The 26896-nt window shown below is 47.9% G+C and overlaps 1 protein-coding gene across 2 annotated transcripts in view; it reads right to left on the bottom strand.

Annotated features, from left to right (window-relative positions):
- The window catches only part of LOC140428191 (cilia- and flagella-associated protein 44), a 371239-nt gene that overhangs the window by 142363 nt on the left and 201980 nt on the right, over positions 1-26896 (bottom strand). For both annotated transcript variants that reach the window (XM_072514361.1, XM_072514362.1), the window contains 2 exons: positions 21926-22074; positions 7613-7892 (listed from right to left, as the gene is read on the bottom strand). In XM_072514361.1, the coding sequence (XP_072370462.1) occupies positions 7613-7892; positions 21926-22074 (429 nt within the window). The remainder of the gene's footprint in view (positions 1-7612; positions 7893-21925; positions 22075-26896) is intronic.

Genomic DNA, 26896 nt, shown 5'->3' with positions numbered 1-26896 from the left:
GCCACTACGCTGCCTACTGTCGAGCGGTTCAACCGATGGATCCTCCACATCTCCGACAACCTCGCAGACACGTGCGAACCGTCCAGCCTACACATCAGGACATCCAACCCAACGACACAGATGACCAAGATGCCTTCCGGGTTGCGGTCATTGATGTGAACCGGGTCAACACCATCAATCCGGCCGATGAATGGAGTGCCACCCTGACGGTCAACCGATCGCCGATCACTTTCCGCCTGGACACTGGCGCATCCGCCAACCTCATAGCATGTTCAGCATTCTATGCCATGAAGGTCAGACCACCTATCCAGCCGCCCCGGTGCAAGATGGTCGACTACAACGGGAACGTTATCCCGGCCATGGGATCCTGCCAGCTCCAGGTGACACACAGAACACACACGGCCACAATCTCGTTTGAAATAGTTGGCTCATCGAAGGACTCCCTGCTGGGCGCACAGGCATGTAAGGCTCTCCACCTTGTACAGCGAATTCTGTCTCTCTCTCCAGACGACACATCTGACTTCCCGGATGCTGAGTTCAACGCACAGCTCCAATCGCTCCTCGCCCACAACCAGGAGGCATTCGAAGGCATGGGAACACTGCCGTACACATACCGTATTCGCCTCAAACCGGACGCCATCCCGGTCGTTCACACACCTCGCAGGGTTCCTGCACCACTTAAAGACCGCCTCAAGCTGCAGCTGCAGGATCTCCAGGACCAAGGGGTCCTATCCAGGGTCACGGAGCCCACGCCATGGGTCAGCTCCATGGTGTGTGTCAAGAAGCCCTCTGGCGAGCTCCGCATCTGTATAGACCCTAAAGACCTAAATAATAACATTATGCGGGAACATTATCCCATACATAAACGGGAGGAGATCACCAGTGAAATGGCCCAAGCCAAGATATTCACCAAACTGGATGCTTCTAAAGGGTTTTGGCAGATCCAACTGGACCCGTCCAGCCGAAAGCTATGCAACCTTTAACACCCCTTTCGGCAGATTCTGCTACAACCGGATGCCATTTGGCATCATCTCGGCATCCAAGGTCTTCCACAGAATCATGGAGCAGATGATGGAAGGCATCGAAGGGGTGCGCGTATATGTGGACGGTGTCATCATCTGGTCCACCACACCGCAGGAGCACATACATCGTCTCCAACGCGTTTTTGCCCGCATACGGGAAAATGGCCTGCGCCTCAACCGAGCCAAGTGCGCCTTTGGCCAGACCGAATTGAAGTTCCTGGGGGACCACATCTCCCGGTCAGGGGTACATCCAGATGCAGACAAGGTGAGCACCATCACAGCCATGCCGCGGCCGGCCGACAAGAAGGCTGTCCTACGATTCCTTGGCATGGTCAACTTCCTAGGGAAATTCATTCCCAACCTTGCCTCCCACACAACGGCTCTGCGCCATCTCGTAAAAAAATCTACAGAGTTCCAGTGGCAACATGCACACCAGCTGGAATGGGAGGAGCTCAAACACAAACTTGCCACGGCACCAGTGTTGGCGTTCTTCGGCACGTCTCGTCCCACCAAAATCTCAACTGATGCCAGCCAATCCGGCATTGGAGCAGTGCTCCTGCAGAGGGATGACACGTCGTCATGGTCCCCGGTTGCCTATGCATCACGGGCTATGACCCCCACAGAGCAGCGCTACGCGCAAATCGAAAAAGAATGCCTGGGCTTGCTAACTGGTTTGGACAAGTTCCACGATTCTGTATATGGTCTTCCACGATTCACAGTCGAAACTGACCACCGCCCCCTGGTCAACATAATAAACAAGGACCTGAACGACCTGACCCCTCGCCTCCAGCGCATCCTACTTAAACTCAGGAGGTATGACTTCCAACTGGTCTACACTCCAGGGAAGGACCTCAACGTGGCGGATGCCCTATCCCGAGCAGTGAGTACACCACCAGATGCGGAGGGGTTCGTATGTCAGGTCGAGGCACAGGTGGCCTTGACAGCGGCAAATCTGCCGGCTGACGACTCCAGTCTGGCCCGCATACGCAGAGAGACAGCGGCCGACCCCCTTTTACAGCGAGTGATGCGCCACATGACGGGAGGATGGCTCAAAGGGCAGTGCCCGCAGTTCTATAATGTACGGGACGACCTAGCCATCATTGATGGGATCCTTCTGAAGCTAGACAGGATCGTCATTCCGCACAGTATGCGCCAGCTGGTTCTCAATCAAATACACAAAGGCCACTTGGGGGTCGAGAAGTGTAGACAGAGGGCCCGAGAGGCGGTATACTGGCCGGGCATCAGTGACGATATTGCCAACATGGTGCTCAACTGCACAACCTGCCAAAGGTTTCAGCCGGCGCAACCTCCTGAGATGCTTCTGCCCCATGAGCTGGTGACGTCCCCCTGGGCGAAGGTGGGTGTCGACCTATTTCACGTGCTTGGCATGGACTATGTTATCATAGTGGACTACTTCTCCAATTACCCAGAAGTCATACGCCTACACGATCTGACGTCGTCTGCTGTCATCAGGGCCTGCAAAGACACCTTTGCTCGCCACGGCATTTCGATGACTGTCATGTCGGACAATGGGCCTTGTTTTGCCAACCATGAATGGTCGTCCTTTGCCGCCTCGTATGGCTTCACACACGTGATGTCCGGCCCTCTGCATCCCCAGTCCAATGGAAAGGCGGAGAAGGATGTTCACATTGCCAAGCGGCTCCTCTGCAAGGCTGCTGCTGCCGGATTGGACTTTCACCTCGCTCTGCTGGCCTATCGCTCGGCCCCGCTAGCCACGGGTCTCTCGCCAGCACAGCTGCTGATGGGTCGCGCCCTCAGAACAACTGTGCCCTCCATCCTGGCACCAACAACAGACCATGCTCCGGTACTGCATAAGATGCAACTGCAGCGTGATCGCCAGAAGAGCTCGTACGACACAAGGGCAACTGATCTTCCCCCCCTGGCCCCTGGAGACAAAGTCCGCATTCATCTACCAGATGGTGGCTGGTCAGCACCTGCCGATGTTCTCCGACACGTGGCTCCCCGCTCGTTCCTGGTATGCATGCCGGATGGATCCGTGTGTAGGCGCAATCGGCGAGCCCTTCGCCTACTTCCACGCTCGCAACGGAACCATACACAGACACCGGATCCTCCACTGGTTCCTGACAGTGACTTCGTGGAGCTGCCATATACCATGCCCCTTCTATCGCCACCCGTGGCCAGGCTCGCACCTCAGCCGGTGATTCTCGACCCACCCTTGAGGCGGTCAACCCGAATTCGTCGCCCACCTACTAGACTGGACTTATGAGACTGTTCACACGTCAAAGTTTAGCAACTATTGTATTGTAACATGTTACTGTTTTATCGTTCCAGATCTCGCTTGACCGGACCACACTTCAAAGTTTTTCTTCTTTTGTTATGGTACAACCTCGTTAGCATGCCACACCTGACATCGCCCCATGTATATAGTTACGCCACATGTACATGCTGTAAATATCACGCACACACACCTTTAGCTGCACTCATGACACATTCATATTTATAACCACGTAGGCACATAATCTTGTAAACAAGGGGGGATGTCATGATATTCAAACATACACATCATGATAGACAGGCCAACAGACCAATTAGCACACATAACACGACAGCCAATCACAGACAAGGGCAGAGACAGTATAAGACAAGAAACACAACACCTGGTGGACAGTCCATCTGGAGACAAGGACAAGGACAGGACCTGATTAACAAGACACTCAGAGAGTCACCACTTGCGGAGTACCAAGACAGATCTGTAAATAACAAGTTGGAATAAAACTGTGTTGTACCAATCGCAACCGTGTTGGTTCATCTGTACCTCAGAGCACCCAACACCACAATTCTGTGGCAGAGATTATTGGAAAAATATGAATGGAGTTGAGGTATAGCCTTTTGGCATGAGTTGGAATTGGTTGGGAGGTGGGAGATAGAGATATAAGCAAACATACTCTGATTGATTAGATGTGACAAGTGATATTCCACAGGGGTCAGTACTACAGTCTCAACTTTTCACCAGGTAGAATCATAGAAATGTTGTAGCACAGAAGGAAGCCATTCGGCCTATCTTGGCAATGCCAGCCTGAGGACACCCAGGTGCCCTTTCTAATCCCACCTCCCTGCAACTGATCCATAGTCCTGTAGCTTAGTGTAGTTAAGGTGCAGATCCAGGTACCTTTTAAAAGTGTTTAGGATCTCTGTCTCCACTACTAACCCAGGCATCGAATTCCAGACACCCATTACCCTCTGCATTAAAAAGGTTCTTCCTCATGTCCTCTCTACACCTTCTGCCACTTAACTTGCATCTATGTCCCCTGGTTCTAGAATTCTCCATCAAGAGGAACAATGTTATCCTGTCCACCCTATCTATTCCCCTCAAAATTTTGTGCAATAGGTATATCAATTGCTTTGATGAATGAATAGTGAGTTATATATTCGAGTTTGCAGATGACACTAGGTCAGGAGACAGGAGCAATTTCTGTAGATGGGAACAGGAAGTATAAAGGGACATCAACTGATTAAGTGTGTGGGCAAAACAGTGAAAGATAAGGGCTAAATTGCTCTCCAAGCAGCAGTACAAAATGGGCTTGCAATGAATTGGCTGCCAATTTTTCACTGTACTTGATCTTTTTTCCACAGAAGATCACAAAATCATAGTTCAAACTCTATTTGGAGACTGATTTCCTAATTAACTGTCACTTTTACATGGTTTGTAATTTTAACAATTGGCAATATGTTCCAAGTTTGTTTTGCACTGCTGCCGCAGGCAAATTTCACCCCCTGCAGAGTTCAATGTGGTGAAGTTTGGATCCACAAAAGATAAATCAGAAATTGTTCTCAACAGAAAATCAAGAACATTTCTCAACAGGGACTAGGAACAAAGGGCGTTGGGTTCCCGTGTACAAAGATCACTAATAGCTAATACATAGATAGAAACAAGACAATCAAAAAGGCTCAAGATAGCTTTTTTATCAGTCTAGATTATGTGCTCAAACGCCAGATACCAGAACATTGTGCCTAAGAATTTACAGTATTACCAACAGAGGATCTAATGTAAACGTGACGGCTGGGTTGACCTGTTATGGAGGCACAGGCGTGTTGTCCCCTGTAGTCTACCATTTGTGATTGCAAACACTTTGGATGTGTGTAAAGCGTCAGGAGATATTGCAGTTTCAAGAATGACAACTTGTCGTTGTACACCGGTTACTATGTATTAAAGATTTCTAAAATTGAACCAGAGCCAAAGTGAACTCCATCCTCGGGTCTTAAAAGAGATAGTAGACATGTCGGTGTTAATTTTCCAAATTTTCTAGATTCTGGAAAGGTTTTTCATAACCTGGCATTCAGCAGGTCATGGGGACACTAATGAAACCTTAAGCAGGTTATGGGACAATTATGAGATTGGGGATTTGATATTCCCAAAGGTTATGGGGAATACACATTCCCCCACTGAGGGGCGGGGCGCCCCCTTCTACATTCTGTGTAAAACCAGAGGGCCATGAACTGTGAGCTGGCTCATGTAGTAGGGTAACTGCTCTTGTTCTGTTGCATTAAACCTTTTTCTTTGACTCAATCGGTTTGGCTCCGGGTGGACTCCTTTCGAAACCTTATAATAGGTTCCATCAGACTGAAAAGCAGCAAATATAACCCTCTATTCAAGAATGGAGAGGCAGACACAAAACAGGAAACTATGGGCAAGATGGCTTGACATCTGTCGTGGGGAAGTTGTTACAATCAATCATTAAGGAGGTTATAGCTGGGCACTTAGAAAATTCAAAGTAATTAGGAAGAATCAGCTTGGTTTTGTGAAAGGGAAATCATGTTTAAACAATTTATTGGAATTTTTTGAAGGAGTAATATGTACTGTGGATAAAGGGCAGCCTGTCGATGCACTTTACTTGGTTTTTGAATTTGAATGCGGATTACAGGGTCAACGGCAGGGTTCTGAGGAATGTGGAGGAACAGAGAGATCTTGGGGTTCATGTCCACAGATCTCTGAAGGTTGCCATTCAAGTGGATAGAACCATGAAGAAGGCTTATAGTGTGTTAGCGTTAATTAACAGGGTGCTTGAGTTTAAGAGCCGCGGGGTTATGCTGCAACTATACATGACCCTGGTGAAACCACATTTGGAGTATTGTGTGCAGTTCTGGCCACTTCATTATAGGAAGGATGTGGAAGCATTGGAAAGGGTGCAAAGGAGATTTACCAGGATGCTGCCTGGTTTGCAGGATAGGTCTTATGAGGAAAGGTTGAGGGAGCTAGGGCTTTTTCTCTTTGGAGCGGAGGAGGATGAGAGGCGACTTAATAGAGGTTTATAAGATAATGAGGGGGATAGATAAGAGTGGATGTTCAGAGACTATTTCCTCGGATGGATGTAGCTGTTACAAGGGGGCATAACTATAAGATTCAGGGTGGGAGATATAGGAGGGATGTCCGAGGTAGGTTCTTTACTCAGAGAGTGGTTAGAGTGTGGAATGGACTGCCTGCTGTGATAGTGGAGTCGGACACTTTAGGAACTTTCAAGCGGTTATTGGATACGCACATGGAGCACACCAGAATGACAGGGAGTGGGATAGCTTGATCTTGGTTTCGGACAATGCTCGGCACAACATCGAGGGCCTGTTCTGTGCTGTACTGTTCTATGTTCTATGTTCACCCGATGCCAGTGTTATGTAGTTACATTGTGCACCTTAAATTGCCCTATTATTTATTTTCTTCTTTTATCTTTTCTTTTCATGTACTTAATGATCTGTTTGAGCTCCTCGCAGAAAAATACTTTTCACTGTACCTCGGTACATGTGACAATGACCAAATCCAATCCAATCCAATCCAATATTTCCTTTCATTCTAATCTTCACTGGAGACAGAGATTGTATCAGCATGAGGTGACACTTAACCACATATCGTGACTAAAGCCCTTTGGGCTAGTCATGTTTGAGAAGGAGACTACTGAGGACGGGTTTGGCTTGGCCTGAATGGTGTGCTGCTATTCCTAAAAAGAAGTAAACACAAAATCTGCACCAAGTCTGCCTATGAGGAGATGGGGAAGCAGTATTGAAAATTTATGTTAAACTGAAGATGTGATGTAGCAAAGCAAGGGATCGAGCCATTCAAAGGCTGCTCCGCTTAAAAGTTTTACAAATTCATTCATGGGATGTGGCTGGGCCAGCATTTATTATCACCAAACTGCCCTTGAACTGAGGCTATTTCAAAGGGCATTTAAGAGTCAACCATGTTGTTGTGGGTCTGGAGTCACGTATAAAGATGACCAGGTAAGGATTGCAGATTTCCTTCCCTAAAGGGCTTTCGTGAACCAGATGTTTTTTTAGAACAATTGGCAATTGTTTCATGTTCATCATTAGGCTTTTAATTCCAGATTTTATTGGATTCATATTTCACCATTTTCCATGGTGGGATTCGAATCTGGGTTCCCAGAGCAGTACATTTCGGTCCAGCGACAATACGCTAAGCCACTGCCATCCCCGAACCTTCTGTAGGAATGAACCAACATCCCACGTGCTCAGGTAGAAAATAGTTTAATAAATTATCCATTTAGTCAGTGAGATTGTTATGAGTTCTAGTGCATATCTACAATCCATTCTGGGATGCTCACCCTGGGAGATGGCACCCGGGCTTGTCTTCCTCTCATTAATTCTGCAATGTCCTCCTGGGGAAGTATACTGAAAGCAAAGATGTTGCCATCAGCCCCGCATGTCACCAAAAACTGATCATCATAACTGATGCAGATTCGTTTGATGTGTCCATTATCATTGTCATGAATACTGAGGCTCCAGTATATTTGCATAGATTTCAGATCGTAATCATTGAAGGAAAGAGGATAGATACGCACAGCTCCATTTTCCATCCCACAAAATAGAAGGTTTCCTTCTGAACTGCAAAACAAGAAGAGTAAGTGAGCGACTTTGGGCCAGTTGCAAGTTCTCTTTCTCGCGCTGTAACACTCACAGAAGGATTAGATGACAAGGTCACAAAATGCAGTTTTTGTGCATGGACTATTTTTTACAAGTCCAAAATTTGAGATGTTAATACTGACACAGGAGGGTCGCACAGTGGGCAGCCTGTTGTCTTGCAGCACCAGGGAGCCGCGTTCAATTCAGGCTTGAGTGATTGTGTGAAGTTTGCACATTCTCCCTGTGTCTGCGTAGGTTTCCTCCGGGTGCTTCGGCTTCCTCCCAGAGTTAAAGATGTGCAGATTAGGTGGACTGGCCATGTTAAATTGCCCCTTAGTGTCCAAAGATGTGGTCAGCTGGGGTTAGGGGGATAGGGCAGGGAGTGGGCCTAGGTGCTCTTTCAAAGGGTGAGGGCAGATTTGATGGGCCGAATGGCTTCCTTCTGCACTCTAGGGAGGCTATAAAACCTGCTTTTCTTTTTCAGCTTGAGCCTAGTTTCAAACCATCAACTAAGCATGGATAAAGTCACCACACCATAAAAACAAAGACCACACCCCAAGTCAATGCAGTTGTGTATTTTTTAAACAAAACCAGGGGAGCTCATATTGACTCATCAATGTTGCGAAATGCCATTTGTACTCTCAGGAAGGTATATCTGCTTATTGTGCACCATAGAGGCTGCAAGTTATACCCATGGCAACGAAAATCGGAGACAGAATCAGCTAGATATTTACGATGTTGGCTTTGGGAGATACCATTTAATCTAAAGGTATGGGCTGACAAACAAGATTTTGCATCTCAAATATGCGAAATGTACATTTGATAGCAAATATAAAGTGCCGCGAATTGCTAAACATTTCAACTGACTTACAATCAAACCATCGAGTTTACGATTTACCAGAAATACTTTAAAAAATGATTCCGTCATGACATTCTGAAAATAACAAGCAGAAATATTGAAAGGAAGGAAGTTGCACTATTTTTGTTGAGTGGTCTACTGAAGCAAGGCCCTGAATTTCCTTGGCGCTTCTGATCAGCCATGGTACCTCATAAAACACATGAAATAGGAGTAGGATCAGGCCATACTGTCCCCTCTAGCCTCCTCCACCATTCACAAAGATAATTCTACATCAACTTCACTATCCCCATATCCCTTGATTTATGTGGTGCACAAGAATCTATCAATGCTCGGCTTGAAAGTGCTGAATGAAGGGATTCCTCCTCATCTCAGTTCTAACGGCTGACTTCTTACCCTGAGACAGTGACTCCCTGTTCCCGATTCCCCAGCCATGGGAAACAGCCACTCAGTATCTAACCTGGAAAGCCCTCTCATTCTTCTAAACATGGCAAAAGATTGGCAAGAATAAAAGCAAATTAATGCGGATGCTGGAATCTGAAACCAAAAAGAAAATGCTGGAAAATCTCAGCAGGTCTGGCAGCATCTGTAGGGAGAGAAAAGAGCTAACGTTTCGAGTCCAATGGCTTTGACAAAGAGTCATTGGACTCAAAACGTTAGCTCTTTTCTCTCTCGACAGATGCTGCCAGATTGGCAAGAACCCCAATTACACATCTATTTGGGGGTTCCTGTCAAAGGCATGGTGGCCAATCAATAGAAAATGAATTGCAGCTGATTTGCACTGATGCCATACCCTATTACTTAATCAAGACCTTTTATTCACCTCACGGTGAATCCATGTGTGCAATGTCTGCTGCTGGTCGGCAAACATGCTTCTGAGTCATTTTCTTCTACCTCATTCAGATCTCCTCAGGCTACATTTCAAGCAAAGGTTGAGAGAGCCACATGTGAATGTTATTGTGGAGAGGACGATGGGAGATACATCACAGCATACTCTCTGATTTTTGTTCCCTTAAAATGATGAAACTTTCAGCACATCAGGGAGCAGTGATCAGGAGGTCAATGGCACGTTAGAAGAGAAGTCGTGCTTTACACAAATTCTTTTTTTTATTAGGGTATTTGCAATTTTTATAATAATAACAATAATGGCAACAAAAACATGGTACAATAAACATTTCCACACCCATCACAATCTTATCAGCCCCCAACAATAAAACAACAGTCTGGCCCTCTCCCCCCACCGCTTTTTGAATTCTGCTTCTGCTGACATTTTAATTTTTCCCAAGAACGTTGATGAACGGCTGCCACCTCCGGGTGAACCCTACCTTTGACCCTCTTAAGGAGAACTTTATTTTCTTGAGGCTAAGAAACCCAGCCATGTCACTAACCCAGCTCTCTACACTCGGGGGGCTTCGAGTCCCTCCACATTAATAAGATTTGTCTCCGGGCTACCAGGGAGGCAAAGGCCAAAACATCAGCCTCTTTCACCCCCTGAACTCCCGGCTCTTCCAACACTCCAAAGATCGCCACCTCTGGACTCTGCACCACCTGTGTTTTGAGTACCATGGACATCGCCCTAGCGAAACACTGCCAAAACACAACTACATCATCTTATGCTTGGTCCCTCTGCTGAAAAACCTGAGATCCTGGATTTCCTTCTGTGCTGTTCAGCACTGAGCATTAAGTCCAATTCATTACCATTTGTTTACCTTCACCTTCACAACCTGTTCCATCTTGAGTTCACCCCACAGCTACTGAACATTCACATTCTCATCACCTCGAGAATTAATTTCTCCGATGCACTATCTTCTGCTCTCACAAAATCCACAAATGCTATTTGTTCAAACCTCCCCCCACTATCGTTCCCACAAACCTCAACACTTAAATTTATTGGTCGAGATTTTAAGGTGGTTGTGATAGTGAATCTGCCAGCATTACACAACAGAAACTAGCAGCAATATCTGTAGTCTATGTGTGTGCAGAATAGCATGGAAATCTCAAGGTCGCTGTCAGTGATCCTATGTTTGACCAGTGGTCCCATAAATTACAATCAATGGGGAATCAACTGAATTGACCAGAGGTTCCACGCTTAAGGCAGGATTTTTCTGTTGGCAGTGTTTCCCGTCTCGCCACCTGAAGAGTTGGCGCTTCCCTGAAGCTATTTACCGCTCCAAGGAGCATTAATAGGCTGGAGATCGGGCTTCTACTCCCCCCCCCCCCCACTCGGCAGAAAGTTCCATCTTAGAGAGTTGCCCATCAATGCGATTGGTTGGCAGCTCTGTAGACCCAGCAGCATCAGTAGCGCAGTGGCCAAGACAGGGACTACAAGTAACCCCAGATTCTCAGTCCTGGAGGGGAACCACAGTGGAATAATGGTTAGCACTGCTGCTTCACAGTGCCGGGGACCCAGGTTCAATTCTGACTTTCGAGTGACTTTCTGTGTAGAGTTTGCATATTTTCCCCATGTCTGCATGGGTTTCAGTTTCGTCTGGGTGCTCCAGTTTCCTCCCACAATCCAAAGGTGTGCAGGTTAGGTGGATTAGCCATGCTAAATTGCCCTCAGGGTGGGGTTACAGGAATAGGGCAGCGGATTTAGCCTAGGTAGGGTGGTCTTTCAAAGGGTTGGCGCAGTCCCAATCGGCCAAATTCTGCACTGAGGGATCCTATGATTCTCAGTATCCACAAGTCTGCAGCATATGGGTGTAAGCAGCAAGTTAGTCATAGGGCTAAATTTGCTGGATGGCGAGCACTCAGCACCTGCCATCCTGAGTTGCTGGGGAATGCGTCCCCACCAACTCTAATAGGCCCACTGCCATTTTACGTTCAACTGAGAATTGATTAGCAGTCAGTGGGGCTTCACCCTAGGACAAAAGTCCCGCCTAGACGAGCTGTCAAATAATCAGATTGGACGACAACTCTCTCACTACTCTAGGCACAGCATCGCAGTGACCAAAAGAGGGATTGTAGTGCCATGCCAGAACCTAAGTCCTGGGATCGCACTTCAGGTAAGTACCAGGGACATCCTGGGAAGTCGGGGGGTGGGAGGGGTGATCTCCATGTCAGGGGGTTTAGCAAGTGGGAGGGGTGAGCAGGAGCCTCTTGAACCGCTGCAGTCCATGTGGTGTAGGTACACACACAGTGCTGTTAGGGAGGGAGTCCCAGAATTTTGACCCAGCCACAATGAAGTACGCAATATATTTCCAAGTCAGTATGGTGAGTGACTCGGATGGAAACTTCCAGTGGTGGTGTTCCCATGTGTCTGCTGCTCTTGTCCATCTAGATGGTCGTGGGTTTGGAATCTGTTGTCTGAGGAGTGGTGGTGAGTTCCTGCAGTGCATCTCGTAGATAGTACAGACTGCTGCCACTGTGCAGAGGAGCAGATAGGTAGACAGATTTTGGAAACGAGTAAAAACAACAGGGTTGTTGTGATGGGAGACTTCAACTTCCCCAATATTGACTGGGACTACTTAGTGCTATGGGCTTAGACGGGGCAGAGTTTGTAAGGAGCATCCAGGAGGGCTTCTTAAAACAACATGTAGACAGTCCAACTAGGGAAGGGGCTGTAATGGACCTGGTATTGGGGAATGAGCCTGGCCAGGTGGTAGAAGTTTCAGTAGGGGAGCATTTCGGGAACAGTGACCATAATTCAGTAAGTTTTAAAGTGCTGCTGGACAAGGATAAGAGTGGGCCTCGAGTGAATGTGCTAAATTGGGGGAAGGCTAATTATAACAATATTAAGCGGGAACTGAAGAACCTAGATTGGGGGCGGATGTTTGAGGGTAAATCAACATCTGACATGTGGGAGGCTTTCAAAAGTCAGTTGAAAGGAATTCAGGACCGGCATGTTCCTGTGCAGAAGAAGGATAAATACGGCAAATTTCGGGAACCTTGGATAAGCAAATTTCGGGAACCTTGGATAACGAGAGATATTGTAGGCCTCGTCAAAAAGAAAAAGGAGGCATTTGTCAGGGCTAGAAGGCTGGGGATTGACGAAGCCTGTGTGGAATATAAGGAAAGTAGGAAGGAATTTAAGCAAGGAGTCAGGAGGGCTAGAAGGGGTCACAAAAAGTCATTGGCAAATAGGGTTAAGGAAAATCCCAAGGCTTTTTACACATACATAAAAAGCAAGAGGGTAACCAGGGAAAGGGTTGGCCCACTGAAGAATAGGCAAGGGAATCTATGTGTGGAGCCAGAGGAAATGGGCAAGGTACTAAATGAATACTTTGCATCAGTATTCACCAAAGAGAAGGAATTGGTGGATGTTGTGTCTGGGGAAGGGTGTGTAGATAGCCTGGGTCACATTGAGATCCAAAAAGATGAGGTGTTGGGCGTCTTGAAAAATATTAAGGTAGATAAGTCCCCAGGGACTGATGGGATCTACCCCAGAATACTGAAGGAGGCTCGAGAGGAAATTGCAGAGGCCTTGACAGAAATCTTTGGATCCTCACTGTCTTCAGGTGATGTCTCGGAGGACTGGAGACTAGCCAATGTTGTTCCTTTGTTTAAGAAGGGTAGCAAGGATAATCCAGGGAACCACAGGTCGGTGAGCCTTACATCAGTGGTAGGGAAATTACTGGAGAGAATTCTTCAAGACAGGATCGACTCCCATATGGAAGCAAATGGACGTATTAGTAATTTTGTGAAGGGGAGGTCGTGTCTCACTAACTTGATAAGAGTTTTTTGAAGAGGTCACAAAGATGATTGATGCAGGTAGGGCAGTGGATGTTGTCTATATGGACTTCAGTAAGGCCTTTGACAAGGTCCCTCATGGTAGACTGGTACAAAAAGTGAAGTCACACGGGATCAGGGGTGAGCTGGCAAGGTGGATACAGAACTGGCTAGGTCATAGAAGGCAGAGAGTAGCAATGGAAGGGTGCTTTTCTAATTGGAGGGTTGTGACTAGTGGTGTTCCGCAGGGATCAGTGCTGGGACCTTTGCTGTTCGTAGTCTATATAAATGATTTGGAGGAAAATGTAACTGGTCTGATCAGTAAGTTTGCAGACGACGCAAAGGTTGATGGAATTGCGGATAACGATTAGGACTGTCAGAGGATACAGCAGGATTTAGATCGTTTGGAGACTTGGGCGGAGAGATGGCAGATGGAGTTTAATCCAGACAAATGTGAGGTAATGCATTTTGGAAGGTCTAATGCAGGTAGGGAATATACAGTGAATAGTAGAACCCTCAAGAGTATTGAAAGTCAGAGAGATCTATGTGTACAGGTCCACAGGTCACTGAAAGGGGCAACCCAGGTGGAGAAGGTAGTCAAGAAGGCATACGGCATGCTTGTTTTCATTGGCCGGGGCATTGAGTATAAGAATTGGCAAGTTATGTTGCAGCTGTCTAGAACCTTAGTTAGGCCACACTTGGAGTATAGTGTTCAATTCTGGTCGCCACACTACCAGAAGGATGTGGAGGCTTTAGAGAGGGTGCAGAAGAGATTTACCAGGTTGTTGCCTGGTATGGAGGGCATTAGCTATGAGGAGCGGTTGAATAAACTTAGTTTGTTCTGACTGGCATGACGGAGGTTGAGGGGCGACCTGATAGAGGTCTACAAAATTATGAGGGGCATAGACAGAGTGGATTCTCAGAGGCTTTTCCCCAGGGTAGAAGGGTCAATTACTAGGGGGCATAGGTTTAAGGTGCGAGGGGCAAGGTTTAGAGGAGATGTACGAGGCAAGTTCTTTTACACAGAGGGTAGTGGGTGCCTGGATCGCGCTGCCATTGGAGGTGGTGGAAGCAGGGACGATAGTGCCATTTAAGGGGCATCTGGACAAATACATGAATAGGATGGGAATAGAGGGATATGGACCCAGAAAGTGTCGAAGAGTTTAGTTTAGACAGGCAGCATGGTCGGCACGGGCTTGGACGGCCGAAGGACCTGTTCCTGTGCTGTACTTTTCTTTGTTCTTTGTATCGGTGGTAGAGGGAGTGAAGCTTGTGGAAGGGGTGCCAATCAAGCGGGCTGCTTTGTCCTGGATGAAATTGAGCTTCTTGAGTGTTGTTGGAGCTGCACTCATCCAGGCAAGTGGCGAGCATTACATCACACTCCTGACTTGTGCCTTGGAGATGGTGGACAGACTTTGGATGGGTCAGAAGATGAGTTATATACCATATGATTCCTAGTCTCTGACCTGCTCTTGTAGCCACAGTATTTATATGGCTGATCCAGTTCAGTTTCTGGTCAATGGTAACCTCCAGGATATTGAAAGTGGGAGAATCAGCGATAGCAGTGCCACTGAATGTCAAGGCAGATAGTCATTGCCTGGCACTTACGTGGCTCAAATGTTACTTGCCACTTGTCAGCCCAAGCCTAGATATTTTCCAGGTCTTGCTAAATTCGGACATGGGCTGCTGCAGTGTCTGAGGAGTTGTGGATGGTGCTGATCATTGTGCAATCATCAGCAAACATCCCCACATCTGACCTTATGATGGAAGGAAATAATAATAATCTCTATTATTGTCACAAGTAGGTTTACATTACATTAACACTGCAATGAAGTTACTGTGAAAATCCCCTAGTCGTCATACTCCGGCACCTGTTCGGGTACACAGAGGAAGAAATCAAAATGTCCAAATCACCTAACAAGCACGTCTTTCAGGACTTGTTTGAAGATAGTGACCACAATTCTTTCACTTTAGTAATGGAGAGGGATAGGTGCGTGCAACAGGGCAAGGTTTACAATTGGGGAAGGGTAAATACGATGCTGTCAGACAAGAACTGAAGTGCATAAGTTGGGAATACAGGCTGTCAGGGAAGGACACAATTGAACTGTGGAACGTGTCCTTGATATGTATGTCCCTGTCAGACAGGGAAGAGATGGTCGAGTGAGGGAACCATGGTTGACAAGAGAGGTTGAATGTCTTGTTAAGAGGAAGAAGGATACTTATGTAAGGCTGAGGAAACAAGGTTCAGACAGGGCGCTGGAGAGATACAAGATAGCCAGGAGGGAACTGAAGAAAGGGATTAGGAGAGCTAAGAGAGGGCATGAAAAATCTTTGGCGGGTAGGATCAAGGAAAACCCCAAGGGCTTTTACATATATGTGAGAAATATGAGAATGACTAGAGCGAGGGTAGGTCCGATCAAGGACAGTAGCGGGAGATTGTGTATTGAGTCTGAAGAGATAGGAGAGGTCTTGAACGAGTACTTTTCTTCAGTATTTGCGAATGAGAGGGGCCATATTGTTGGACTTTTAATAAGGCGAGGGAGGGGGGAGAGGGACCTTGCCCCCGACAATGTCCAGGGCGCTGATTTCTGTGATTTTGAAGCGGGACAAGGATCCATTGCAACGTGGGTCATATAGACCGATCTCGCTCCTCAATGTTGACGCTAAGTTGCTGGCGAAGGAGCTGGCTACGAGAATTGAGGACTGTGTGCCGGGGGTGATTCATGAGGACCAGACAGGATTTGTGAAGGGTAGGCAGCTAAATACTAATGTGCGGAGGCTCCTCAATGTGATTATGATGCCCTCGGTGGAGGGGGAAGCGGAGGTAGTGGCAGCTATGGACGCGGAGAAGGCCTTTGATCGGGTGGAGTGGGAGTATCTTTGGGAAGTGTTGCAGAGGTTTGGGTTCAGGGACGGGTTCATCAGTTGGTCAGACTGCTATATAGAGCCCCTGTGGCGAGTGTGGCTATGAACCGGCGGAGGTCGGAGTACTTTCGGCTGTACCGGGGACGAGGCAGGGTTTAACACCCTTTAAACACCCCTATCCCCCTTGTTGTTTGCACTGGCAATTGAGCCGCTGGCCATGGCACTGAGGGAGTCCAGGAAATGGAGGGGATTGGTTTGAGGGGGAGAGGAACAACAGGTGTCGTTGTATGTTGATGACCTGTTGTTGTACGTTGCGGATCCAGTGGAGGGGATGGCGGAGGTCATGCGGATCCTTAGGGAGTTTGGGGACTTTTCGGGGTATAAACTCAACATAGGGAAGAGTGAGCTCTTTGTGGTGCATTCAGGGGACCAGGGAAGGGGGATAGACGAGCTACCGCTGAAGAGGATGGAAAGGAGCTTTCGGTACCTGGGGATCCAAGTAGCTAGGAGTTGGGGGGCCCTGCACCAGCTCAATTTGACGCGGTTGGTGGAGCAGATGGAGGAGGATTTTAAAAGATGGGATATGCTGCCACTCTCACTAGCGGGTAGGGTGCAGTCGATCAAAATGACGGTCCTTCCGAGGTTTCTCTTTGTGTTCCAGTGCCTTCCCATTTTGATCCCCAAGGCCTTTTTCAAACGGGTAAGTAGGAGCATCATGGGATTTGTGTGGGCGATGATCCGTAAGTGGGTAATGGAGGGAGAGGGGGTGGTGTGGAAGAGGCTAGAGATGGCATCCTGTGTTTGCACGAGCCTGAGGGCGCTGGTGACGGCACCGCTGCCGCTCTCGCCGACAAGGTACACCACGAGTCCGGTGGTGGCGGCGACGTTGAAGATCTGGGGGCAGTGGAGGCAACACAGGGGCGAGGCGGGAGCCTCGGTTTGGTCCCCGATTCGGGAGAATCCTCGGTTCATCCCGGGAAGGATGGATGGGGCGTTTTGGAGCTGGCATCAGGCAGGGATTAGAAGAATGGGAGACCTGTTCATCGATGGGACGTTTGCAAGCCGTGGGGCACTGGAGGAGAAGTTTGGGCTACCCCCGGGAAATGCTTTCAGGGACATGCAAGTGAGGGTGTTTGTGAGGTGGCAGGTGAGGGAATTCCCGCTGCTTCCAGCAAGTAGGATTCAGGACAGGGTGATTTTGGGTGTATGGGTTGGAGAATTCAAGGTTTCGGCGATTTACCAGGAGCTGCAGGAAGAGGAGGCCTCGGTGGAGGAGTTAAAGGGCAAGTGGGAGTAGGAGCTTGGGGAGGAGATAGATGAGGGTCTGTGGGCTGATGCCCTGAGTAGGGTTCATTCTTCCCCCTCTTGCGCCAGGCTCAGCCTAATACAGTTTAAAGTTACTCACAGAGCGCATATGACAGGGGCGAGGATGAGTAGGTTTTTTGGGGTGGAGGACAGATGTGGGAGGTGCTCGGGGAACCCAGCAAATCACGTCCATATGTTCTGGTCGTGCTGGATGGGTTTTGGAGGGGGTTTACATAGAACATAGAACATAGAACGATACAGCGCAGTACAGGCCCTTCGGCCCACGATGTTGCACCGAAACAAAAGCCAATTAACCTACACTATACCATTATCATCCATATGCTTATCCAATAAACTTTTAAATGCCCTCAATGTTGGCGAGTTCACTACTGTTGCAGGTAGGGCATTCCACGGCCTCACCACTCTTTGCGTAAAGAACCTACCTCTGACCTCTGTCCTATATCTATTACCCCTCAGTTTAAAGCTATGTCCCCTCGTGCTAGCCATTTCCATCCGCGGGAGAAGGCTCTCACTGTCCACCCTATCTAACCCCCTGATTTTGCGAGGACTATGTCCAAGGTGGTGAACGCCCGGGTCAAGCCGAGCTGGGGATTCGCATTATTTGGGGTATCGGACGAACCGGAATGCAGGATGCGAAAGAGGCCGGTATTCTGGCCTTTGCGTCCCTGGTAGCCCGGCGGAGGATTTTGTTACTGTGGAAAGATGCGAAGTCCCCTAGTGTGGAAGCTTGGATCAATGACATGGCATGGTTCATCAAGCTGGAGAGGATAAAGTTTGCCTTGCGAGGGTCTGTGCAAGGGTTTTTCAGGCGGTGGCAACCATTCCTAGACTATCTCGCGGAGCGTTAGGAGGAGGTCAGCAGCAGCAGCCCAGGGGAGGGGGGGGGGGGGGGGGGGTTGGGGTGGTGCTTGGGTTAAGGTGGGGGGTTTCCCTATTTGTGTTTTCTACTGTTATATGGGGGGTTATTGTATTTGGGGGAAATCCAATGTATAATTTCTGCTTGTTGTGTTTTTGTTTCTTTTTCTTGTTGGCGGGGGGATATTTAAAAAAAAACCCAGAGGTGGTACCAGGGGATTGGACCAGAATGTCGTGCCCCGTTCAAAAAAGGGAATAGGGATAACCCTGGGAATTACAGGCCAGTTAGTCTTACTTTGGTGGTCGGCAAAGTAATGGAAAGGGTACTGAGGGATAGGTTTCTGAGCATCTGGAAAGACACTGCTTGATTAAGGATAGTCAGCACGGATTTGTGAGGGGTAGGTCTTGCCTCACAAGTCTTATTGAATTCTTTGAGGAGATGACCAAGCATGTGGATGAAGGTAAAGCAGTGGATGCAGTGTACATAGATTTTAGTAAGGCATTTGATAAGGTTCCCCATGGTAGGCTTATGTAGAAAATAAGGAGGCATGGGATAGTGGGGAATTTGGCCAGTTGGATAACGAACTGGCTAACCGATAGAAGTCAGAAAGTGGTGATGGATGGCAAATATTCAGCCTGGAGCCCAGTCACCAGTGGCGTACCGCAGGGATCAGTTCTGGGTCCTCTGCTGTTTGTGATTTTCATTAATGACTTGGATGAGGGAGTTGAAGGGTGGATCAGTAAATTTGCAGACGATACGAAGATTGGTGGAGTTGTGCATTGTGAGGAGGACTGTTGTCGGCTGCAAAGAGACATAGATAGGATGCAGAGCTGGGCTGAGAAGTGGCAGATGGAGTTTAACCCTGAAAAGTGTGAGGTTGTCCATTTTGGAAGGACAAATATGAATGCGGAATACAGGGTTAACGGTAGGGTTCTTGGCAATGTGGAGGAGCAGAGAGATCTTGGGGTCTATGTTCATAGATCTTTGAAAGTTGCCACTCAAGTGGATAGAGCTGTGCAGAAGGCCTATGGTGTGCTAGCGTTCATTAGCAGAGGGATTGAATTTACGAGCCGTGAGGTGATGATACAGCTGTACAAAACCTCGGTAAGGCCACATTTGGAGTACTGTGCGCAGTTCTGGTCGCCTCATTTTAGGAAGGATGTGGAAGCTTTGGAAAAGGTGCAAAGGAGATTTCCCAGGATGTTGCCTGAAATGTAGAGTAGGTCTTACGAGGAAAGCTTGAGGGTGCTAGGCCTTTAGAACGGAGAAGGATGAGGGGCGACTTGATAGAGGTTTATAAGATGATCAGGGGAATAGATAGACAGTCAGAGACTTTTTCCTCGGGTGGAAAAAACCCGGGGACATAAATTTAAGGTGAATGGTGGAAGATATAGGGGGGATGTCAGAGGTAGGTTCTTTACCCAGAGAGTAGTGGGGGCATGGAATGCACTGCCTGTGGAAGTAGTTGAGTCGGAAACATTAGGGACCTTCAAGCGGCTATTGGATAGGGACATGGATTACGGTAGAATGCTGGGGTGTAGATTGATTTCTTCTTAATCTGGGACAAAAGTTCGGCACAACATCATGGACCGAAGGGCCTGTTCTGTGCTGTATTTTCTATGTTCTATGTTAAACCAGAGCGCCTGGAGGAAACCAGGAGACACAGGAGAACGTGCAGACTCCGCACAGACAGTGACCCAAGCCGGGAATCGTACCTGGGACCCTGGCGCTGTGAAGCAACAGTGCTAACCACTGTGCTACCCTGCCGCCCATAAAGTCAAAGTCATTGGTGAAGCAGCTGAAGATGCATTGGCTTTCGGATATTACCCTGAGGGACTCTGATGCAGAGAGATCTGGGGGTCCTCGTTCATGAGTCACAGAAAACTAGCATGCAGGTACTGCAGATAATAAAGAAAGCAAATGGAATGTTGGCATTATATCTAAAGGAATAGAGTATAAAGGTAAGGAAGTGTTGCAACTATACAAGGCATTGGTGAAACCACATCTGAAGTATTGTGCACAGTTTTGGTCCCCTTATTTGAGGAAAGATGTAATGGCATTGGAGGCAGTTCAGAGGAGGTTCACTAGGTTGATTCCAGAGATGAGGGATTTGTCTATAAAAAGCGATTAAACAGTTTAGGCATATCCTCTAGAGTTTATAGGAATGAGGGGAGATCAAATTGAGGTAATTAAGATGATATAAGGCATGGATCAAGTAGGAGTGGAGTGGATGCTTCCTCTTGTGGGGCATTCTAGACGAGAGGTCATAATCTTAGAATAAGAGGTAGAAAATTTAAAACAGAGTTGAGGAGAAACTACTTCACCCAAAGGGTTGTGATTCTGTGGAATTCGCTACCCCAGAGTGCGGTGGATGCTGGGACAGCAAGTAAATTTAAGGAGGAGTTAGACAGATTTTTAATTGGTAATGGGTTGAAGGGTTATGGAAAACGGACAAGACGGTGGAGTTAAGGCCAGGGTGAGATCAGTCATGATCGAATGGCGGAGCAGACCCGATGGGCCAAATGGCCTAATTCTGCTCCTGTAACTTAGGAATGATGCTCTGGATCTGAGATGACTGACCTCCAACAGCCAGAACCATCTTCCTTTGTGCCAGGTATGACTCCAGCCAGTGGAGAGTTTTCGCCCGATTCCCAATAGACTCCAGTTTTGTTAGGGTTCCTTGATGCTACACTCGGTCAAATATTGCATTGATGTCAAGGGCAGTCACCCTCACCTTACTGCAGATGTAGTGCATGTTGACTTTCAGAAAGGTTTTGACAAGGTATCAAACCGGAGATAGTAGAGAAGGTTATGAAGTGTGGAGAGCTTCCAACCACATATCCTCTCTAATTTCAAAGACCACCAATTTCTAACTCCCTAAAATTGTCTGCCTCTGCCCCTGCTAAAATCCTAATCCATAACCTCTGGATTCAATTATTCCAATGCTTTCTTGATTGTCCTCCTACTTTACACATCCATAAACTTAATCACATCCAAAACTCTGCTGTCCGAATCCTGTTTGTCCATTGTCCTTGTGCTCACTGACCTGAATTGACTCCCAATATGGAAAAAACTCAATTTCGAAATCCACTTGTAGGCCCCAAGCTTTGGAAATTCCTCCCTAAACATCTTTCCTGCTCTAAGCCTTCCTTACAACCTACCTTCTGGCCAAGACTTTATTCAGCTGTCCTAATATCATCTTCTGTGACTGGTGTTAAATTTTGTTTGAAACACTCCTGTGGAGTACTTTGAAATTCTTTAAGCTGTGAAAGGTATGAAATAAATGTTGGTGTTGATTGCAGAATATAAAAGTGGTGAACCTGGATAATATCTGAGTAAAAGCACTTGAAATACTATGCACAGTTTTGGGTTACACACTATAAGATGTTGAGGCACTAATATACTTAACGGCCAAATTATATTTCAACATAAAAACTGGCCTACTTGAAAGCCATTTGTCTGATAGGGTTTTCACTTGCATCTTCAACGGCTAAGAAAGCAAATGGTTCGTTCATCATAATGGGATCATCCTCATTCAATCTCTGTTCTTCTGCGAACCGACAATGGTAAAGATACCCGCAATCATAACCAGCCTGAAAAAATACACATTAGAGAATGTCAATAAGAGTGAAATAGCCCAAAGTGCATGCAAATCCACTCATGGTTGCTGCTCGCAGCATTCCCAGTGTTACCCAGAAGCACAGCCTCACACCAATGTCGATATTTGCTCCTTTTTGCAGGAGCCTCTGAACTGTTCCCCCATTGGACTCTCAGGGATCCTGCAGTCAAACAAAGAGAGCAAAGAAGCAGAATGCCATTCACAGTGTTATAACCTGCCTACTTACCATTGGCTGGGGACTAATGACAATCCCACAATCCTGTGGGAGTATGAGCTTCCCCAATGAGGGGGGCGGAGAAACCATTAGTAAACTCCTAGTATAAATAAAGCTGGCCAGTTCAGGAACCAGCAGGAAAGAGTATGCAGCAAGGGAAGTTACTGCTACTGTTATATATATATGTTATTGTAAATAAATGTTATTACTTTGTATCCTTAAAACTCGTGCTGGATTCTTCGTGGCCCTCACAAAACACAGAAAATTTAGTTGTCTCCCTGAGGGAGGATAATGTCCCTTTCCAGTCTGTGACCAAGAGTTTATCCCATTTTCAAGGATCACCTCGCCATGCTCCACATTGAGAAATGGTGTGACAAAGCCATTTCTTGCAACCAGCCAATATCAGAACCGTTGAGTGAAAGCACTCAGATCAAGCAACACAGTAATGCAAAGTTCAATCAACTCCATGTCGCGATGCACAACGACCTGCCCATTCAAAACTACCCGGACCAAAACATGGTATGCAGAGAAGGTCATTAAAGCAGAAGGATATAAAGTAGAAAAGTCAGTAAAAACTTGCTGACAGATGTCCAGGTCTAAACACACAGAGCTCCTTGGACATTGCAATGTAACATCTGAGAGAACAATGAATGAAAAAGCTGGAAGTCCTCAAGCCTATAGGTGACGAGGGGGTCATAGTAAAATAAGCCCCCAAGGTATATCTCTTACAGAGGGACCAGGGGATAAATGCACACTGGGATCATCACAATGACAATCCAGAACATTAGTATCCCCGAAGGGTAGGAGGCCATCTCATTCATCCTACAGTTGGACAGCAGGATGGAATAAAGAAGTGAGGTTGAGGAACTGCGTGCAAACCTGAGAGTTTGGTGAATGGGAGGTTAAAGTTTTAATCTTGTTCTTGCAAAATCTAGTATAGTCTGCAATTAGCAGCAACTGTGTAAGTAGACTAAGGGTGTGATTTTCTGACCTCGTTGCGCCCGACTTGGTGACACGACCAGGCCGTTGAATTTCGCGAGAAGCCTCTCTTCAGATTTGCCCCTTGTGAGACATCATAGAGTCAGATATTTACTGTATGGAACAGGCCCAGCTGGTCCATGCTGCCCAGTTTCTATCACTAAGCTAGTCCCACTTTCCTGCATACTTCTTCTGAGACTCATCCAAATTTCACGAGATGTCGTGATCTGGATCTCGTCCAGCCATTCGGCTCATTTAAATATGTCTGCGCCGTATTCTCCTGGGGCCCGAGAATTAATGGCCTCTTCAGCAAGGCCAAGATCAGGTACTGTTTAGTACTGGTCCACACAGACCTGGACTAGGCACAACGGCACCCAGGGCAATGGGGGGGGGGACGGACTTCCCAGGCCATTAGAGACCCCTGGATGGTCGGGGGGGCGGGCAGGATGGCCCCCTGGCTCTCCCTCTGGCATCCGGTCTTTGTACTACCAGCCTTGGCCCTGACATAGGCTGGCAGGGGCACTGCACCAGCACCAGGGACATCGAAGGCCACGGAACGTTTTGGCCTCAATTAGTTTCTGATAGCGAATTCCACGATTCACCACTCTCTGGGTGAAGAAATTTCTCCTCCCTCAGTCCAAAAAGGTTTACCCCTTATCCTCAAACTATGACCCCTAGTTCTGGACTTCCCCAGCATCAGGAACATTCTTTCTGAAGTTACCATGTCTAATCCTGTTAGAATTTTATAAGTTACTATGAATCCTTTCTCACTCTTCAAACTCCAATATAATGCTAACCGATTCAGATTCTCCTCAGATGACAGTCCCGCCATTCCTGAAATCAGCCTGGTAAATCTTCGCTGCTCTCCCTCCATAGCAAGAACACCCTTCCTCATATGATACCAAAACTGCACCCAATACTCCAGGTGTGGCCTCATCAATGCCCTATACAATTGCAGTAAAACATCTCTATTCCTATACCTCTCGATATGAAAGCCAACATACCGTTATGGGCCAGGGTTTAGAGAACCCCAAAGTGTATCATGGAGTTCACCTGACTGGTGAACCCACAACTTTTACGAGATTGTGGTATGGGGAGCACACGGCCCACTCTACAGGTGTGGTACAGCAGAAATGGAAAAGTATTTTTTAAAGCAAAACAATGTTTATTCTATGAACTCAAGTTAACCTTTTTAAAACATACAATGAACATCTTAGCAACCATTAATTCAAATACAACCCCCAAAGACTACAACACTAAGTAAACCTTTAAGCTTTCCTTTTTAACATCCATTAGACTTAAAACACCTTTTACCAGAAGCACATAAGGTTAAAGTCACTACTGTTATTAGTTTTAAATCACCAGGATTGATTTACAGTCTTTAGATTACAGAGAGAGATTCATACACCTTGTGGCTGTGACTGCAGCTATCCAGCTCTGAAAACAAAACTAAAACACACCCTGCAGCAAACAGCCTTAAACGAAAGTAAAAAGCTGACAAACAGCCCAGCTCCACCCACTCTCTGACATCACTGCAGTAGTAAACACTCATCTCTTAAAGGTACTCTCACTACAGATATTTATATACACACCCATTTATAAACACCCATTTCTTAAAGGTACTCTCACATGACAATACCATTTGCTTTCTTTACTGCCTGCTGTACCTGCACGCTTACTTTCAGCGATTGATATGCAAGGATATCAAGGTCTCACTGAGTATCCACCTCTCTGAGGGAGAATTCAGAATGTCCAATTCACATAACAAACACATCTTTTGGGACGTGTGGGAAAAACCGGAGCACCCGGAGGAAACCCACGCACACACTGGGAGAACGTGCAAACTCTGCACAGTGACCCAAGCCGGGAATCAAACCTGGGACCCTGGCGCTGTGAAGCAACAGTACTAACCACTGTGCTACACATGTTCCTGGGTTTAATATGGTGGAGCCACGTGCGGTGGCCACCCCAGCACGGTTGGCACCCAGTGCCCCTCACCCCCCCCCCCCCCCCACAGCTGAGGGTGCCCCACCCTCCACTGAGCACTGGGGCAACAAGCCCAGTGCCCCCGGGTTCTTTGCTTGTGAGCAGAGATGGCTACTCACCTCCTCGGCTCCCGGAGAAGCCCTTCTGCCAGGTTCACGTTTTTACAAAGTAGTCCTAATCGGCGCCAGCGTGACCACTTGCTGAGGAGGCCGCTGAATCACGGGAGGCCGTTGCTCCTGTTAATTGTATGGAATTAGGGCTTAAGTGGTGATAATTGATTTCGCGCCCCGCTACGACGGGATCACAATTTCACCTACGGGAGCGGGCTGGTTGCATCGCAAACTGTTTGGTGCCTGGCCTGGTTCTTCTTTTTGGCCTCTCCCGCTATTCGCTGGCCTCATTTTGTTCGCGCGAGAGCGTGGCCTCATCAGAAGGGTGGAACTCGGGGGAGCTGGTGGCCAACCTCGCCAGTCCATAGCAATGGTACGATTTGCCCCCTGCGTCCTCTCCTCCCGCTGGCTGCCCCTAAGGCCCTGGGGATCACCACGGAATGGGGGGCAACTGGATTGAGCCCCGCTGCCCCTGCATCATCTGGTTCTGCCAGCCCTGGTGGCTCCCGATTGTCTGCAGCATGGTGTCGACGGCCTCGGCGATGCTCCTCAGTGATTGGGCCATGCTCTGCAGTGCTTCGGCAATACCCACCTGCAACTGGGACATGCTCCGTCAGCGCCTCGGCCACTCACATCTGAGACCAGGACATGTCCCTCAGCACCTCATCAAGGTCAGCCTGGTACCGGCACACCTCCCCCAGCAAGTCGGACATTCTGCCGAGGCCCTCAGCCAACGCTGTCACCATGTGAGCCATGCCTTGGACACCTCCACTAATGCTGCTGACATTGTGCACCATGCACTCCACTGCGGTCGCCTCCTCAGCGGTGTTGGCCTCAGTACCACACATTGCCGGTGATATTTCCTGCGCCTGTACCTTCTGGGTCTCCTCCAATCGGCTATGGACTTGCTGGAGTGTCGCTGACATCTCCCTCTGAACATCCCGCCCGCATCCTAACTTCTCCATCAGCTCTGGGATAACCTGGTCCAGAGACTCATCATCTGACTGGGACGAAATTGGAACCTGGGATCCAGCAGACCTTCGACTGCTGTCTCGCCTGGGCATTCTTCCCTCCACCTGATGTGCATCAGCAACTGTGTGGTACACACCAGATCTTGCCCCAGAAGCCTGTCCACTAACGTTCCCATCAAGGTGCATGTATCTGCGCTGGTGGCGGGTTGGATGACAGCTGTGAAGCATCAATGGTGGCATCCACTCTCCTCCGAGGTAGTCTAATCGGAGGCAGGGAATGGGGCCATCCCGGAACATTGGCTGGCGGAGGTTGGCTGGCGGACCTGCAGGATAATGGACAGTGGTCAGTGGAAGGAATGAGTCAGTCAGTATAGCAATAACAACTCACATGCAACAGTCCATTTGGGTGGGGCCCGGTGGATCCTCACATCTGTGTTATGCACTGACCTGTGCGTTGGTGACTGCTCTGTCCCCAGCCCCCCTGGAACCTCCAGGGCCCATTCCTCGAAGGTGGTGAGGATGCTAATGATTGGCACC

Source organism: Scyliorhinus torazame, chromosome 8 (assembly GCF_047496885.1).
Source record: "Scyliorhinus torazame isolate Kashiwa2021f chromosome 8, sScyTor2.1, whole genome shotgun sequence".
Taxonomy (NCBI): domain Eukaryota; kingdom Metazoa; phylum Chordata; class Chondrichthyes; order Carcharhiniformes; family Scyliorhinidae; genus Scyliorhinus; species Scyliorhinus torazame.
This window is presented reverse-complemented; position numbering and strand designations above follow the sequence as displayed.